The sequence below is a fragment of the Castor canadensis genome, chromosome 3 (assembly GCF_047511655.1).
Source record: "Castor canadensis chromosome 3, mCasCan1.hap1v2, whole genome shotgun sequence".
NCBI classification, from domain to species: domain Eukaryota; kingdom Metazoa; phylum Chordata; class Mammalia; order Rodentia; family Castoridae; genus Castor; species Castor canadensis.
The window spans coordinates 69,943,074-69,957,551 of record NC_133388.1 but is presented as its reverse complement, the minus strand read 5'-3'; the positions used below and the strand labels follow the sequence as shown (position 1 = coordinate 69,957,551).

The window sequence follows — 14,478 nt, the reverse complement described above, 5'->3', positions numbered from 1 at the left end:
AAACAGTAAAAAATTTCCAACGCTAAAGCATTTTTAATGCTCCTGATTTTTTTTTTTTTTTAATGAGACAGGATCTTGTGATATAGCCCAGCAGCCTCAGACTCAAGATCCTACTGCCTCAGCCTCATGAGTTCTGGGATTACAAGTGATTATAGGTTTGCACCATCAAGCCTTACTGATTTTTTTTGTTGTTATTCTTATTGTTTTTGTTCCTGGGGATTGAACTCAGGGCTTCCTGCATGCTAAGCATGTGTTCTACCACTGAGCTACAACTCCCAGTCAGGAGTTATTAATTCTTTTTTTTTTTTTTTTTTATTCATATGTGCATACAATGTTTGGGTCATTTCTCCTCCCTCCCCCCACCCCAGGAGTTATTAATTCTTAATTGTAATAACAGTGTTGATTTTAAATTTACAAAATAAATCATTATCTTTTAGAGCTACACATTGAAATAATACAGAAGAAATTACATATATGAAATTTGCTTCAAAATAATCTTGGATGGAGAGATAGGGCAAAGAAGTTGGTGAGGTATGAATAAAATAAGGTTAGCCATGAGTTGATAATGGTTGAAACTGGGTTATGATGGGTACATGGGAGTTCATTATACTATTTTTCTGCTTTTGTATATTTGAATTTTTTCTTTTTCACACACAAAACCAAAAAGGCAATGAAAGGATTCTGTAACCTATGATTCTCCTACAGGAAGTCCTTAACTTTAAAAATGAAACCCCCCAAAAAATGAAACTTCTGATACCCATCTTCTAATACTCCTCTTCACAGAGTTAGCTGTTCTTTGATAATCTAGTGTTAAATAAGACAATAAATACTCCTCCAAACAAACTGAAAAAAAAAGGAGCAACACTTTATTATTCTTCTCAATGTTTGGTTCTTTTTTTAACTCAACAGCGTATTCTTAGACATGACACCGTGGTGCAAACAACAGGAGACTCATGGCACGTACCTTATGATGAAGACCGGGTGGAAAGATATTCCTATGAAGTGCCAACCAAATGGCTTTGCCTCCACCGAAAGACATAAGAACTCTTTCTCCCATGCTAAATATGTATTTGTGTGCCTTCCTGGTTGGTATTACAGCTCTTAAGTTGATGCTTGTGTAGGGCACTGCCTCTGTCCTAAAGGCACACAGGTTTTATTAAAACACTGTTTGGTCCAGGTGGCTTATCTATCAACAAATTGATTTTTAATTAAATGAGATATATCTTTTCATAAGGAGCTGCATTTTCCTCCTAACATTTGCTCTTGGAAACTTATTTAGAACTGGGGACTTGGTGAAAAGTAATGCCTACATCTCCTATTGGGCCAAGCTAGTCCACTTAGCTTGGATAACAGATAATGCTGCTGGAATCTATTTTGCTGTTCTGATTGATTCTTCTTCATTTTATACCCAACAACTGATTCTTCTTCATTTTATAACTCAAGTTGTAAACTGTTTCCAAAGTAGTTCACCATTTTATTAGCCTTTTTTAAAAAGACAGGGTTACCAGGCACCAGTGGCTCATGCCTGAAATCCTAGCTACTCAGGAGGCAGACATCAAGAGGATCATGGTTCAAAGCCAACGTTGGCAAATAGTTCCCAAGACCCTATTTCGAAAAAACCCAACACAAAACAGGGCTGGCGAAGTGGCTGAAGTAGTAGAGTGCCTGCCTAGCAAGTGTGAAGCCCTGAGTTCAAACCCCAGTACCATCAAAAAAAAAGAAAGAGAGGTTATTTAATTAATATATCTTGTTTTATAAAACTACTATATATTGGGCTCAAGTGATCTTTTCTGCCTTAGCACACCCCCCCCACCCCAAGTAACTGGGACTATTCACAAGACACCACACTCAGCTCCTGATAGCTTCCTTCTAAAGCAGGAATAGAAACAAAGGGTATATTATGTAGTTATATTATGAGGTCTCCTACTTTCGAGAATCTTATATTCTTTGCTAAAAATAAAAATTATCAGGGCAAAACTAAGTGGAATCTAGGTCTGGTATTTTGCCCATCCCATATCAATTCAGAATTCACAGATTAAAAGTATCTCAGGGGGCTCTTGTAGAAATGACAAGGAGTATGGGAGCATAGACCACTGTGATGGAATGGTGGTATCCAGATTGGACATTCTTTCAAGATTGAGACATAAGCAGAATTCTCAGTAACCAAAACTAGACTAAAGCCTTCTGTAGTCCACAAAAAGAGAGGAGCAGAGTTGCCAGATACATAGGACTCCCAGTAACATCTGAATTGCAAATAATTTTTTTTAGTACAACTATGTCCCAAGTATTATAGGGACATACTTCTAAAAATATTTGTTGACCTCAAATTCACATTTAAATGACATCCTATATATCTGTTTGCTAACTTTGACAACCCTAGTGAGGATTATGTAAGAAGATAAAGGATAGGGAAAATGAGGTATCAATAGAGCCTGGCAGCCCTGTCTGGAAGCAGAACAGGACCAAGAATAAGAAAGGAATTTAGTAAAAGACACTTGGGAGTGGGAAAAAAGGCAAGACCATTTTCTTCCTGCCCTGTCCCAGTTAATGATAAGCCGTCTGCTTAAGACTCTTCTATATAAACAGAGTTCCATTGAGAGAAATCTACCTAGAGGAAGCCATAGAAAATAGCAGTATGTAAAAAGCTGGACATCTATCTACCATTTGATCCAGCAATACCACTCTTGGGGATATACCCAAAAGACTGTTACTCCAGAGGCACCTGCACATCCATGTTTATTGCGGCACTATTCACAATAGCCAAGTTATGGAAACAGCCAAGATGCCCCAGCACTGACGAATGGATTAAGAAAATGTGGTATCTATACACAATGGAATTTTATGCAGCCATGAAGAAGAACAAAATGTTATCATTCGCTGGTAAATGGATGGAATTGGAGAACATCATTCTGAGTGAGGTTAGCCTGGCTCAAAAAACCAAAAATCGTATGTTCTCCCTCATATGTGGACATTAGATCAAGGGCAAACACAACAAGGGGATTGGACTATGAGCACATGATAAAAGCGAGAGCACACAAGGGAGGGGTGAGGATAGGTAAGACACCTAAAAAACTAGCTAGCGTTTGTTGCCCTTAACGCAGAGAAACTAAAGCAGATACCTTAAAGCAACTGAAGCCAATAGGAAAAGGGGAACAGGTACTAGAGAAAAGGTTAGATCAAGAAGAATTAACCTAGAAGGTAACACCCATGCACAGGAAATCAATGTGAGTCAATGCCCTGTATAGCTATCCTTATCTCAACCAGCAAAAACCCTTGTTCCTTCCTATTATTGCTTATACTCTCTCTACAACAAAATTAGAAATAAGGGCAAAATAGTTTCTTCTGGGTATTGGGGGGGGGAGAGGGAGGGGGCGGAGTGGGTGGTAAGGGAGGGGGTGGGGGCAGGGGGGAGAAATGAACCAAGCCTTGTATGCACATATGAATAATAAAAGAAAAATGAAAAAAAAAAAGAAAATAGCAGTATGAAAGAAAACAAGAGACAAGAACACTGATGATTGAATGTAATAAATCTTGAGAGAAAATCCTTAGTTTTCTCATTATCTCCATTTTATACTGTTTCAAGATTTCCTGAAGCTCTACTTGTTTGTTCATTGGTGGCAATATTTGATCTGACAAGTGCTTCCAGAGATTCTACTACATACACAACTTGCTTTCAACTGAAAATTGAAATAAATAGGAAGAGAATTATCTAGTCATTGATAGCAGCCAAAATTGTTTTGCTACCAGAGTGCCCTCAGAAGTCTACTCTTATCTAATAGATTTATTAAGATAACATTAAAATGTGTTATAAATAACACTAACTGGAGCTTTTTTTGGTAGCACTAGTAAGAAATTTGTTATAGAGTTCATTTCAACTACAAAGGAATTACTACTTCAGTTACCTCTTTGTTGCTATTTTAAATCTAACCCAAGGAGCAAATACTTGAGAAATCCCTGGTAGGGGCTTTAATTTCTAACGTTAGAAAACTAAATTCATTTTCAAGAGAACAGGTCAGATTGCCTTATCACTTTCAACTAGACTAGAATATTATTAGAAATCAAGTTCAGTTCACATCTAAATATTTAAAGCCTATTATTAAAGGAGGTCACTTGTGCTTTCTATGACTACATCAAAACAGAATGTCAGTGACTTGATAGATGCCAGTGGAATTCCCTGACAATTCCTGTTTGGCTCTTCCTGGAGCAGAGTAGAGTCCAGGGCTGGGAGGAAGGGACTGAGCTTCCACCTCCATGAAACATTCCTTTGGCAGTGGCTATGGCAGGTCTCCAGAAAAGTAAGTCCCTCCTCCAGCCCTGTTGCCTAAGATGTACTATGTTACTAGTTCTTTGGAAACAAATTATTCTTGAATTTTCTTTCTTTTTCAGTGAACTTGCCCTAGAATTTAAGGTTTCATTTCTTCCTATCCTCTGTTCCATAGCTGAACAGTCTGTTGTTGTTTTTATACATATATGTGCCCATTTTAAAAAGGGAGAGGGACCATTCTCCGTAAATTCTTTTGTGACATGTTTTTTAACTTCTCTTACTTTTTTTGAAACAGGGTCCCACTATGTAGCCTCAGCCGCCCAGGTACGGCGATTACAAGCAACCACCATGTCCAACCTATTTTTTTTTCACCTGACAAAAAATGAAAACTTTTCTTTGTTCTTATTAGTCTTCTACCACTTCTTCCTCATGTTCTCTGTTATGTAATCCTAATAATGTAAATTCATAAAGAACCAACTGCTGACAGAGTATCTCAAGTGGCAGAGCACCTGCCTAGCAAGCTCAAGGCCCTGAGTTCAAGCCCCAGTACCGCAAAAAAAAAAAAAAAAAACAGCTTAAAATAGGGGATTGCTTGATAACATAAAATACTACTCTCAGTTTGAGCTGTACACTCAAATTTCTACTCAAGGGTTACTGTGTTCAGAAGGAAATTTGTGTTCCAGGAAGCTGTCTTCTTGATAATAGCTATTGGCACAAATTAAACGTCATGTCCTTTGGCACTTAGTCCATTCTGGCAACAATGGTCAAATCCTTCATGAACCAGGTCTTTTCCAAGTCAGGTCCTCTGATCCCCATCTCTAAAAAATAAACTCTGATCAGACTATGTTTCTGAAAAGAATGTATAAAGAAAAATTGCTGCTTTACACAGATAAAGAGCCTTTTGTTTTTTAAAGCAAATCACATCACGTAGTGTTGTTTGATGACAGACCAAGGTAGGTTTATGTGAGGAAATCATAATTGAATAGTTTCTGCTTTATAAACATCAATAGAATATTTTTTTCATTGCCAATATTACCACAGATTTTAACCATAGATTTTACTTTCATCTGATCTCGTTGTTTCTTAACCTTTTATACTGATGATTTTTGCCCTTCTGCGAGATGGCCAATCTGGACCTTTTTGATTACTTAAAACTTCTCTAGTTTCAAGATTTCAAATTTTATAATTCTCCATTTGGACCACAACCTTCCTACCTATCTCCCTCAACCCAACTAACCACCAGTTCCTTGACCAGTTCTTAGACCTGTTCCTTCAGGCTTTCTCTTCACCATCCCTACCTGGCTTTACTTGCCTTCCTCCCCACCCAGCTTACCTATTCTACCCCTCAAAGCATTCATGTGAAGGATGACTTCATTCTTTTCACCTCCTACAGTATCCATCTTTTTTCAACTCCAAGTCTAGTTTTAAGTAGCCACATTCCTCTTTCTTCAATCCTATATACCATAGTATTGCTGGAAAAGTCAAAATTATGCTGTTGGAACTGCACCCTCATTTGGTGGTATGGGGTTTTGAACTCAGGACCTTGTGCTTGCTAAGCAGGCATTCTACCACTTGAGCCATCTCCCAGTGCTTCACTCATTTGAAGGTCCTTTTTGTTAATCATGCATTGAGTTCTTATTAATTTTCTAAAGGAGCTCTCAACTTTTGCAGTCTTAACTTGAAAAACAGCTAATCTGGAGTCTCTAGTTTCTTTTCTGTTAAGTGGGAAGATGTACTATAGCAGCTCTTCTCAAACTTTAATAGGGTAGGGAATGCTTGCTTTGGCAACACATATACTAAAATTGGAAAGATACAGAGAAGATTAGCATGGCCCCTGTGAAGCATTCCATTAAAAAAATAGGCTAGGGATCTAATTTCAAATTCTGGGTGGGGATGTAGCTCCATAGTTCAACATGTGCTTGTCCTATGTTTATTTCCTAGCACCAAGGAGAAAAGAAAATGCCAGATCTGATTTAGGTCTAGCATTCCTGGTGATGCCAATGCTGGAGGTCATAATTTGAGTTGTAAGGGCCTCAGAGAACTCCAAGATTATTTTTTAAATAGTCGCAAAACAATAGTTCTAAGTGAGTCCTCTCACTTAGTAGACAACTTAACTATAGAAACTTAACTATAAGAAACTTGTAGAAACTAAAAAGCCATCAGTTATAAGCTCTTTAATAGTGCTTGCTCTTTCCTGTCCTGAGTCTTGCCCCACTTGAGTTTTTTTTTAATCCCTTTTCTTTCATAGGATTTTTTTTTTCTAGTTGCTTCCATACTGTCCCTCCTTGCTGAGTTGGGATCTTGTTCTCTGTTATCCCTTTCCACTGGCTCTTTCCCATCTGCTTACAAATATTTCAGGCTTCTGGCCTAACAAAACTGTGCTTTCCCAGGGATAGTTTCATTCTGAAATTTCTCGAAGACGGCTTCGTCTGCTGGTTTCTTTCCAATTCCACATTTGCAGCTGAGCATCATTATGTGGATAGTCTGTGGACATTCAGCCTCAACCAGCCTGAAAACAATTCACTCATTCATAATAGTGTTATTGATAATAATAAAACTGGAAATAAATGTTCAAAACAAGGGAATGGGGCTGGCAATATAACTCAGTAGTACAGCATTTGTCTAGCATGTGAAAGGCCAGATCTCTGGCACCACAAAAAAAAGGAAAAAGTGAACAGTCCTGAATGTTGCAGTGATTAAAATGATTTGTTGACAAATAAATTGGAAAAGGTGGCTGCAAAATGGATCATCTACTGTGATCCCATTTTTTCAAATGAGAAAGAAGATACTTAAGAGAAACATTTTACTGATTCCAATAAATGCTCATAGGTAGATTGGGTATTGAGATTGTGGATGGTTTTTTGCTTTCTCTTCATCTTCTACACAGTCTGAAATTTTTCCAATATGTATAATAAAATGTTAGACGAGGACTCTTCCTGCCTAAGTTCCCACCAAGGCACAAATACAGTAGATTTCTCAGGGGATGTGATGAAGATCCCCATATTCAGAATTTTTTTAAGGAATGAAGGAGAATCTATTTTAGAACTCCTCGCTGTCCTAGTCAGACCAAAGAAATAAAGGAATCAGAGAAAGCACAATGATAAAGATATTTCTTTAGCCACTGGATGTGATGGTATACAACCTATAACCCCAGCTACTTGGGAGGTGGAGACAGGAGGATTGTGAGTTTGAGGCCAGCCCCAGCAGTTATCTAGATTCTATCTCAAAAACAAAATACAATTTGTAATCTAGCTACTCAGGAGGCAGAGATCAGGAGGATCACAGTTCGAAGTGAGCCCAGGTAAATAGTTTGCCAGACCCTATCTGGGAAAAAACCTTTGCAAAGGGGCTGGTTGGAGCGGCTAATAGTGTAGGCCCTGAGTTCAAACCCCAATATCACACACACAAAAAAAAAAAAAATTTCAGGGGGGCATGGCTCATGGTAAAGAACTTGCTCAACATGCATAAGACCCTGGGTTCAGTCCCCAGTTCTTTGGAGAGAGCCATTGCCAAGATCTGAGTTCCCTGGGTGCCCTCTGACCTCAAGACCCCAGAAAAGATTTCTCTATATAAGGACTTGGAGTTCCTTCTATAGCAGAGAGTTAGTGCCCAAGAAAGATGAAACCACTGATTGTGCCTGCTAATCTATTTGAGGTTATAGTTTCTAAATCTTTTTATTTAGCATTACTGGGGCTTGAACTCAGGGCCTTGGCCTTGCTAGGCAAGACTCTACCACTTGAGGCACCCACCCTGTGCCTGTAGATCTAGAAAGTGACAGGTCAACAAAAAGCACTGGAATGGGAACAAGAGAGGGCTGCTGCCTTGAAATTGGTCTGCACTACATATTTCCTCAAGAGCCAGATGGGAAACAGGTGAAGAGAGCTGCCTTTGAGTTGTTTGAGCTGGAGGGAACTTCTGGATACCCAGGAGTTGAGGAAGCTTCAAGGCCAAGATATAAAGACATGGGCCCAGCACAAAACCACTAAGGAGCCTAGAAAAGTGGCCAAGAGAAGCATCAGCTCTAGCCACTAGCCAGGCTCCAGAGACACCAGCCTCTGAAAGCATGAAGCCCAGAAAGTATGAAGCCACCCACCCTACCATCCCTCCCTCATTCTGACCCTCCACTGCTCATCATCCACCTTGACTAAGGCAAAATAAGTCAGCAAGTTGGGGATAAGTGAACTAGGAATGATGGAGGAAAAGCCAGCCCTGCCCTCACCCCCTTCCACTGGAGGGTTCAGGCTGAAATTAACCTAAGCAGGCAGAGTAGAAATGTTGCATTGCTGTTTGGAATTTTTGGTGTCATACAATTAGGTATTGTATTAGAATTGAGACTGCATTGAGGGTACTGGGGATCAAACTCAGGGCCTTGTGTTAAGGCAAGCACTCTATCACTTGAGCTACACCCTCAGTCCTAAGAGATTGCTTTTATTAAAGTGACCATAGTACTGTGTATTATCTAAGGGGAACAGAAAATTAATGGGACCTATGAGAGTTAATATCTAAAAAGAGGAAGGATCAAAGAAGAGTGGTAGAACAAAAAGCAAGTTGTAAAGTTGTATCACAGTCTGTTCAGCACACTTGTTACCAGAAGCTCCCATATGCTCCCTTCACTTATTTATTACCTTCACAAAGACTATCTAGTCTTCTAACAGTTCAGATTTTTTTTGTCTGTTTTTACACTTTATATAGATGGAATTATTCAGCATGTGATCTTTTGGGTCTGGCTTTTTTTTTTTTTTTTTTTTTTTTGTCTTTTCTTTTTTGATGCTGGGATCAAACCCAGGGCCTTGCGCATGCTAGGCAACCGCTCTACCAGTGAGCTACATCACAGCCCGGTTGCTGTCATTCAACATGTTGCATGTCATATTTCATTCATTTTCATTCCACATAATGTCCTATAATGTGAATATACCACAATTTACCCATTTTACTATTTATGAGCATTTGGATAGTTTCCAGTTTTTGCCTATTACAAACAGTCCTACTGTGGACCAGGCTCACACCTGTAATCCTAGGTACTTGAGAGGTGGAGAGAAGGAGGTTTGTGGTTCGAGGCCAGCCCAAGCAAAAGCTCATGAGAACCCATTTCAATCAATAAAGCTATGTGTGGGTGGCACACACCTGAGAGCCCAGCTACATAGGAGGCTGTAAGTAGAAGAATCATGGTCTGAGACTAGCCACTGGGAAAAACATGAGACCCTCCCTGAAAAATAACTAAAAAGCAAAAAAGGGCTGGGGGCATCATTCACATGATAGAACACCTGGTTAGCAAGCAGAAGGCCCCAAGTTCAAACCCCAGTACCACCACAGAAAATATCCCTGCACTGAATAATGTATTACTTTTAATAATGGGAGATCTTTAAAAATCTTGCAGCTACTCTCTTTTCTGTTCCCATTATTATCCCAGTACAGGCCTTCATAAACTTTCACCTGGACTACTGATAAGTCTCTTGATTGATATGCCCAGCTATAATTCATAAATCCTGCTACCAAGGATAATTCCAATCATGCCACTCTCCTTGCTCAAAAACATTCAAGGTCTCAATGACAGACCTTGTCAATCCTTGGAGGATTGCCTTCCAACTATCAGTATAACCTCCGTAGCTTAGCTTTCCAGGCCTCCTCCTCCCCTCATTTCCTGTGTTCTAGTCAGGTGGGGCTAAGCACAGACCATTTTCCTACTCCTATTCCATGTTGTATCACAGTACTTCCCACACTGCTTCTACCATCTGTCACACCTGTTTGAGTCCTCTTTGTCCTCCCAGGCTGAGCTTGGTTATACTTCTTCCAGCAGGCAGTCTTACATGCTCTGTAGCATATCTGCACTCTTATGTGTCACAAACTGCCTTGGGTTTGCTTTCATTTAATTCATCTTTCATCTAATCCCCTTTAACCTAAACCAGATAAACCTCATCTGGTTCATCTGTGTATCTCCCAGAGCAGCTTACCCAGATCCTTCCCCATGGTAAGGGATCAGTAAATGTTGTTGAAGTACTTTGGAGAAGTCATTTGAACACATCTTCCTTGTTTTTACCTCTAATGCCCACTTCTCTTTAGAGAGAATTCCCCTCTTGCTCCTTGGTATTTTGTGTGTGAGCAGGCTTGCCCAGGAACTTAGTCTGTGGTTTCTGATGCTTCATTGATCCTCAAGAACTAATAACTTCTCAGTTCCACCTTCCATAATCATACCATTTAGCAACACTCCTTCCCCCATGTCTTAAATGAATTAAGATTTATTTATTAGGCATCCACTATGCACATGGCAATGGAAAAAAAAACTTGCTGTGTACTCATAAAACATTATTCCCAAGTTTTTAACTTTTGGAATGCTTTAATACCTACATCTGTCACTGGTTGCTTTTTGAAACTTGCCTTTGCTTCACCACTGTGGATGAAATGTACTTTGAGTGAAGTTTGAAGATTTTAGCTGAGGTCTACTACATTATGTCAAAGCAAGCAGAAGATAAGACCTGAGTACTCTAGTGCTTTCCAGTCAACAACTGGAACTAGTTCCAGAATTAATGAATGAAAATATAGGTAAAAATGATAAGAAACTTCATTCATTTGCATACTCTCCCTCTGTCCAGTTGCTTGGTCTGTTGAGCATCAGAGATGACTTAATTTTGTGGTAAGAAAATAGGATTTAGAGGAAGCCAATCAGGAAACCTTAAGGAAGAGGAAGTGTCTATAGGCTGAAGGGAAGGCTGCTGAGTTTTATTTCCTCTCTGTTCTTGACTCACTCTCCTGGTGCAGGGTAGGGGAAAAGCAGAGTGAACAAAGTTTACATAAAATTCTTAAAGATCTGAAGATGTAGGGAAGCACCATGGGTGTGAAAATTTTAATGAACTGGTAAGATACTTGGCAGTCCCATCCCCCTGTCCACATTCATGGGTAAGGCTGTATATGTGGGACAGGGTGGGTAAGAACTTGCTGCTTCCAAATTAGGAAGACAGAGTTTCACTTCTGAATAAATCCAAGGCAATCCTTGGATTCACTCTTTACTAGGAATAGATCAAAGCAAAATAAGGCCAACAACTAAGGCCTTATTCACCAGTACCCCCTCCTTTCACAAAGAGAAGCTGAGTTTAAGTCTACTTGTAGTTGTTTTTGTTTGTTTAACTTGATGCCTTTAAAGGGGTACAGAATACTTCCCTGAGAGAAGAATAAACCAAGGTTATGGTCACCAGGCAGTCTGCAACAAGGCTTAGATTCAAACTCAATGCTTCTGATGACTAGAGCAGAGCCAGACCCTGTTCAAAGCTCAGGACTTTGTCTCACTCATCTTATTTTTCACTGGAACATTTGCTGTCCTCTAAAGCTATGAAGGGTTTCTGGTGTTATCATGCCTAAGGGGAAGTTATGTGTTTAAACCACCCACAGTTAAACCAAGCCAACTGGGGTCTTCCACTGCTTCATCCAGTATTCTGGGAAGACCTGTGAAAATTCTCAGTGTTTCACAAAGTCCTTGGCTTCCAAAAGATCCAACCTGAACACTGGATCTTCCTTGAAGGCAGGGTTTAGAAAAACATAAAAAGTTATAAGAGGAAATTCTGAAGTTGCTATAGCTAAAAATCAAGGGGGACCTGAAAAGCTAAATGTTTGGGCTCTGTATAAAGGGTTCATGGATAGTTATATTTAAATGTCTTTTGAACTGAGCACAGAATTATATTGGCTGGTAAGAAAGGGGATACACAGAAGGGAAATAAAGATACCTGTGTGAGTGCTATGTTGATAGACACTCTATTATACCCACCCAATTGATACTGGAGAGTGAGAGAACCACACTAGATGTTATGGACAATGGGTCTGGGAAGCATTGCTTTATTGGAATCTGGTCAGGTAGGGGGTTAAAGGACTTATAAGTAGAATCAGAATGAAGTTGCCTCATTAAGTTACAGAAATCACACCCAGCCCACATTTGGCATCCCTCTCCTTTGCCCATAAATTATAGACCTACAGTACAGAGAAATCACCTTCTTCTCCTTCTATAAGACTTACTCATAATTACCACACTCCTTAGGTAACCAAACCAAGCTACTGAGGTGCAAGAAGAGCTTCAGGACTGGGATTGATCTGAGAACGATTAAAAATGGGAAGATTCATAGGATCAGGTTCTTGCCGTCAGGAAGTATTCTCAGAAGACTCTGGATTTGTGAGAGTCTGGTCAGGGAGCTGAACAGAGTCCTACCTCTCTCAGTTCAGCCAGAGCTGCTACATCCTAACTCTGTACTGGCCACAGTTGTCCATTGGGAATCCCAACTCTCCTAAAATACTGTATCACCAATCCATGGGGCATTGTGTTTCAACACCTGCTAATAGCACATGGAAACAGGCATCATTTTCCTATTCTTTGGCTCACTGAAACTGCCAGCAGAGCATCTTAAGGGCTAAATTCTCATCTTGCTTTTAAACAGCATGCGATTTAGCATATCTGCAGTCACTGGGAATCTACACTGCCACTTTTTACCTTTGCCTGTGGGTAACCCTTCTTCCACCCCCAGAGAGAATATGGGCCTTGACAAACGGAGGCCCCCAAGAGATTTTCCAAGACTCACGAGATGTCAAGTCATCTCTAAAATTTTTCAAAAACCCAGAAAGTCATTTCAAAAAGTCTAACTTGGTCGCCCCACAGAGAGGAAGACCAAACTTTCCACACAGGCACAGAAGATCTGCCCCCACAAGTGTGTGCTAAAGCTGCAGGAGTTGGTGCCCAGACTTCAGTGAAAGCTTCCCAACTCGGGGAAGTCCACCTGGCTGAGTAGTTTAGCTGTTGCCAATAGCACATATGAAGCCTGCTTCCAGGGGATTTCCCTTAGCAATGGAATCAGCAAAGTTTTGTCTTTTGGAAAGATTTCCCAGAGGAATTTATTTGCCTATGTGGAAAAATCTCAAATTTGGATTTCTCATTTAGTCACAAGTCTTCTCAAATTAAGTAAAACAAACATTAACAGGCCTAAGTAGTAAGAATGTATATTCTATGAATGATCCAATGCTTACTTCATGCTAGGAACTGTTTGGTTTGAGGATAAACTGTTGAGCAAAACAGATGGCCCCTGCCCCTAAGGAGACTGGGGTTCTGATTCTAGTTTTGAAAGTATATTTATATTGAAGATGAAGTTGATTCCTTCCAGGAAGTATACTAAGAGTATTAAAATGTACATGCCATCCAAAATCCTACACTTCTTTCAGAGCCTAGTTTAAATACAACCTTCTGAAAAGGAGATCAAGATATGTTGAATGAATTCTCACAAGCTACAGGGTATGTTATTGAAACATCCCATCATTATAAGGCAGTGAATATACATGAATTTCCATGTCTACATAGGAAGCAAAGGATTACAGCTAGGAAACATTTCTCAGTTGTTCCTTTTCTACAGTTTGCACTTTAATTTCAGTCATTTATTGAAATACTATGAGCCAAGTCCCATGCTAGGAGTATTGGAGAACAGAATGATGCAAAGTGCCCAGACTCTGCCTTGCCAATCTTTGGTGAAGCTCAAGACATACAACTCTTCAAATCATATAATTGCCAATATTTTACCTATGAAAATGGCTATCTTGGACTGTGGGCGTAGTTAAAGTGGTAGAGTGCTTGCCTAGCATGTGTGAGATCCTGGGTTCAATCCCCCAGCACAAAAAAAAAAAAAGCCATCTCATTTCTCATTTGGTTCAGGCTAATAAAAGATTCAGTTTATATGCACTGGGCATAAAAAGAAGAAAGAGACAGATTGGCAGATTTGGGTTTCTTAGGAGATAGGAATGGACAGTCCTTATAGGAGAAAGGGGTGTGGGGGAGCTTAAGCAGTGATCAGGCAGTGCTGCTCAGAGAAGTGCTGTGAAGTAAAGCCAAGAATAGGAGAATGAAGTAGAAGTTGAAAAAATAGATCAATTTGTCAACATTTTGAATGCTAACTTAAACCGGATTATAGTCAGTAGTTAGTGGGGAGTCCCCAAAAAAAATCTAGGCAGAGAGACAACCCAATGAGATGTTGCTCTAAAAAAATGATATCAAGAGTTGTGGATAATCAACAAAAAAAAGTCTACTGTGCCAAAGTAAACTATATAGGGATTCTAAATTTACATAGTGACAGGGTGAATAAAAAGCAGGCAGGAGAGTCATTCATAGGAACAATCAGCATTCAGTAACATGCTTGGGAAAGCGTCAGTAATGATGGCCACAATTTAATGAGTAGTTATTGTTCACTAGGTTC

The 14,478-nt window shown here is 39.7% G+C and overlaps 1 protein-coding gene and 1 non-coding gene across 6 annotated transcripts in view; both read left to right on the top strand.

Annotated features, from left to right (window-relative positions):
• Prorp (protein only RNase P catalytic subunit) overlaps positions 1-1,236 on the top strand; it is a 126,069-nt gene extending 124,833 nt beyond the window's left edge. For all 5 annotated transcript variants that reach the window (XM_074068150.1, XM_020180739.2, XM_074068151.1 and 2 more), the window contains one exon: positions 910-1,236. In XM_074068150.1, the coding sequence (XP_073924251.1) occupies positions 910-1,041 (132 nt within the window). In that variant the 3' untranslated portion in view covers positions 1,042-1,236. The remainder of the gene's footprint in view (positions 1-909) is intronic.
• Positions 1,237-6,038: 4,802 nt separating this feature from the next.
• On the top strand, positions 6,039-6,142 carry LOC141422062 (U6 spliceosomal RNA). Its single transcript, XR_012446724.1, has one exon. It is a non-coding gene; the product is annotated as a U6 spliceosomal RNA (small nuclear RNA).
• Positions 6,143-14,478: the final 8,336 nt, after the last annotated feature.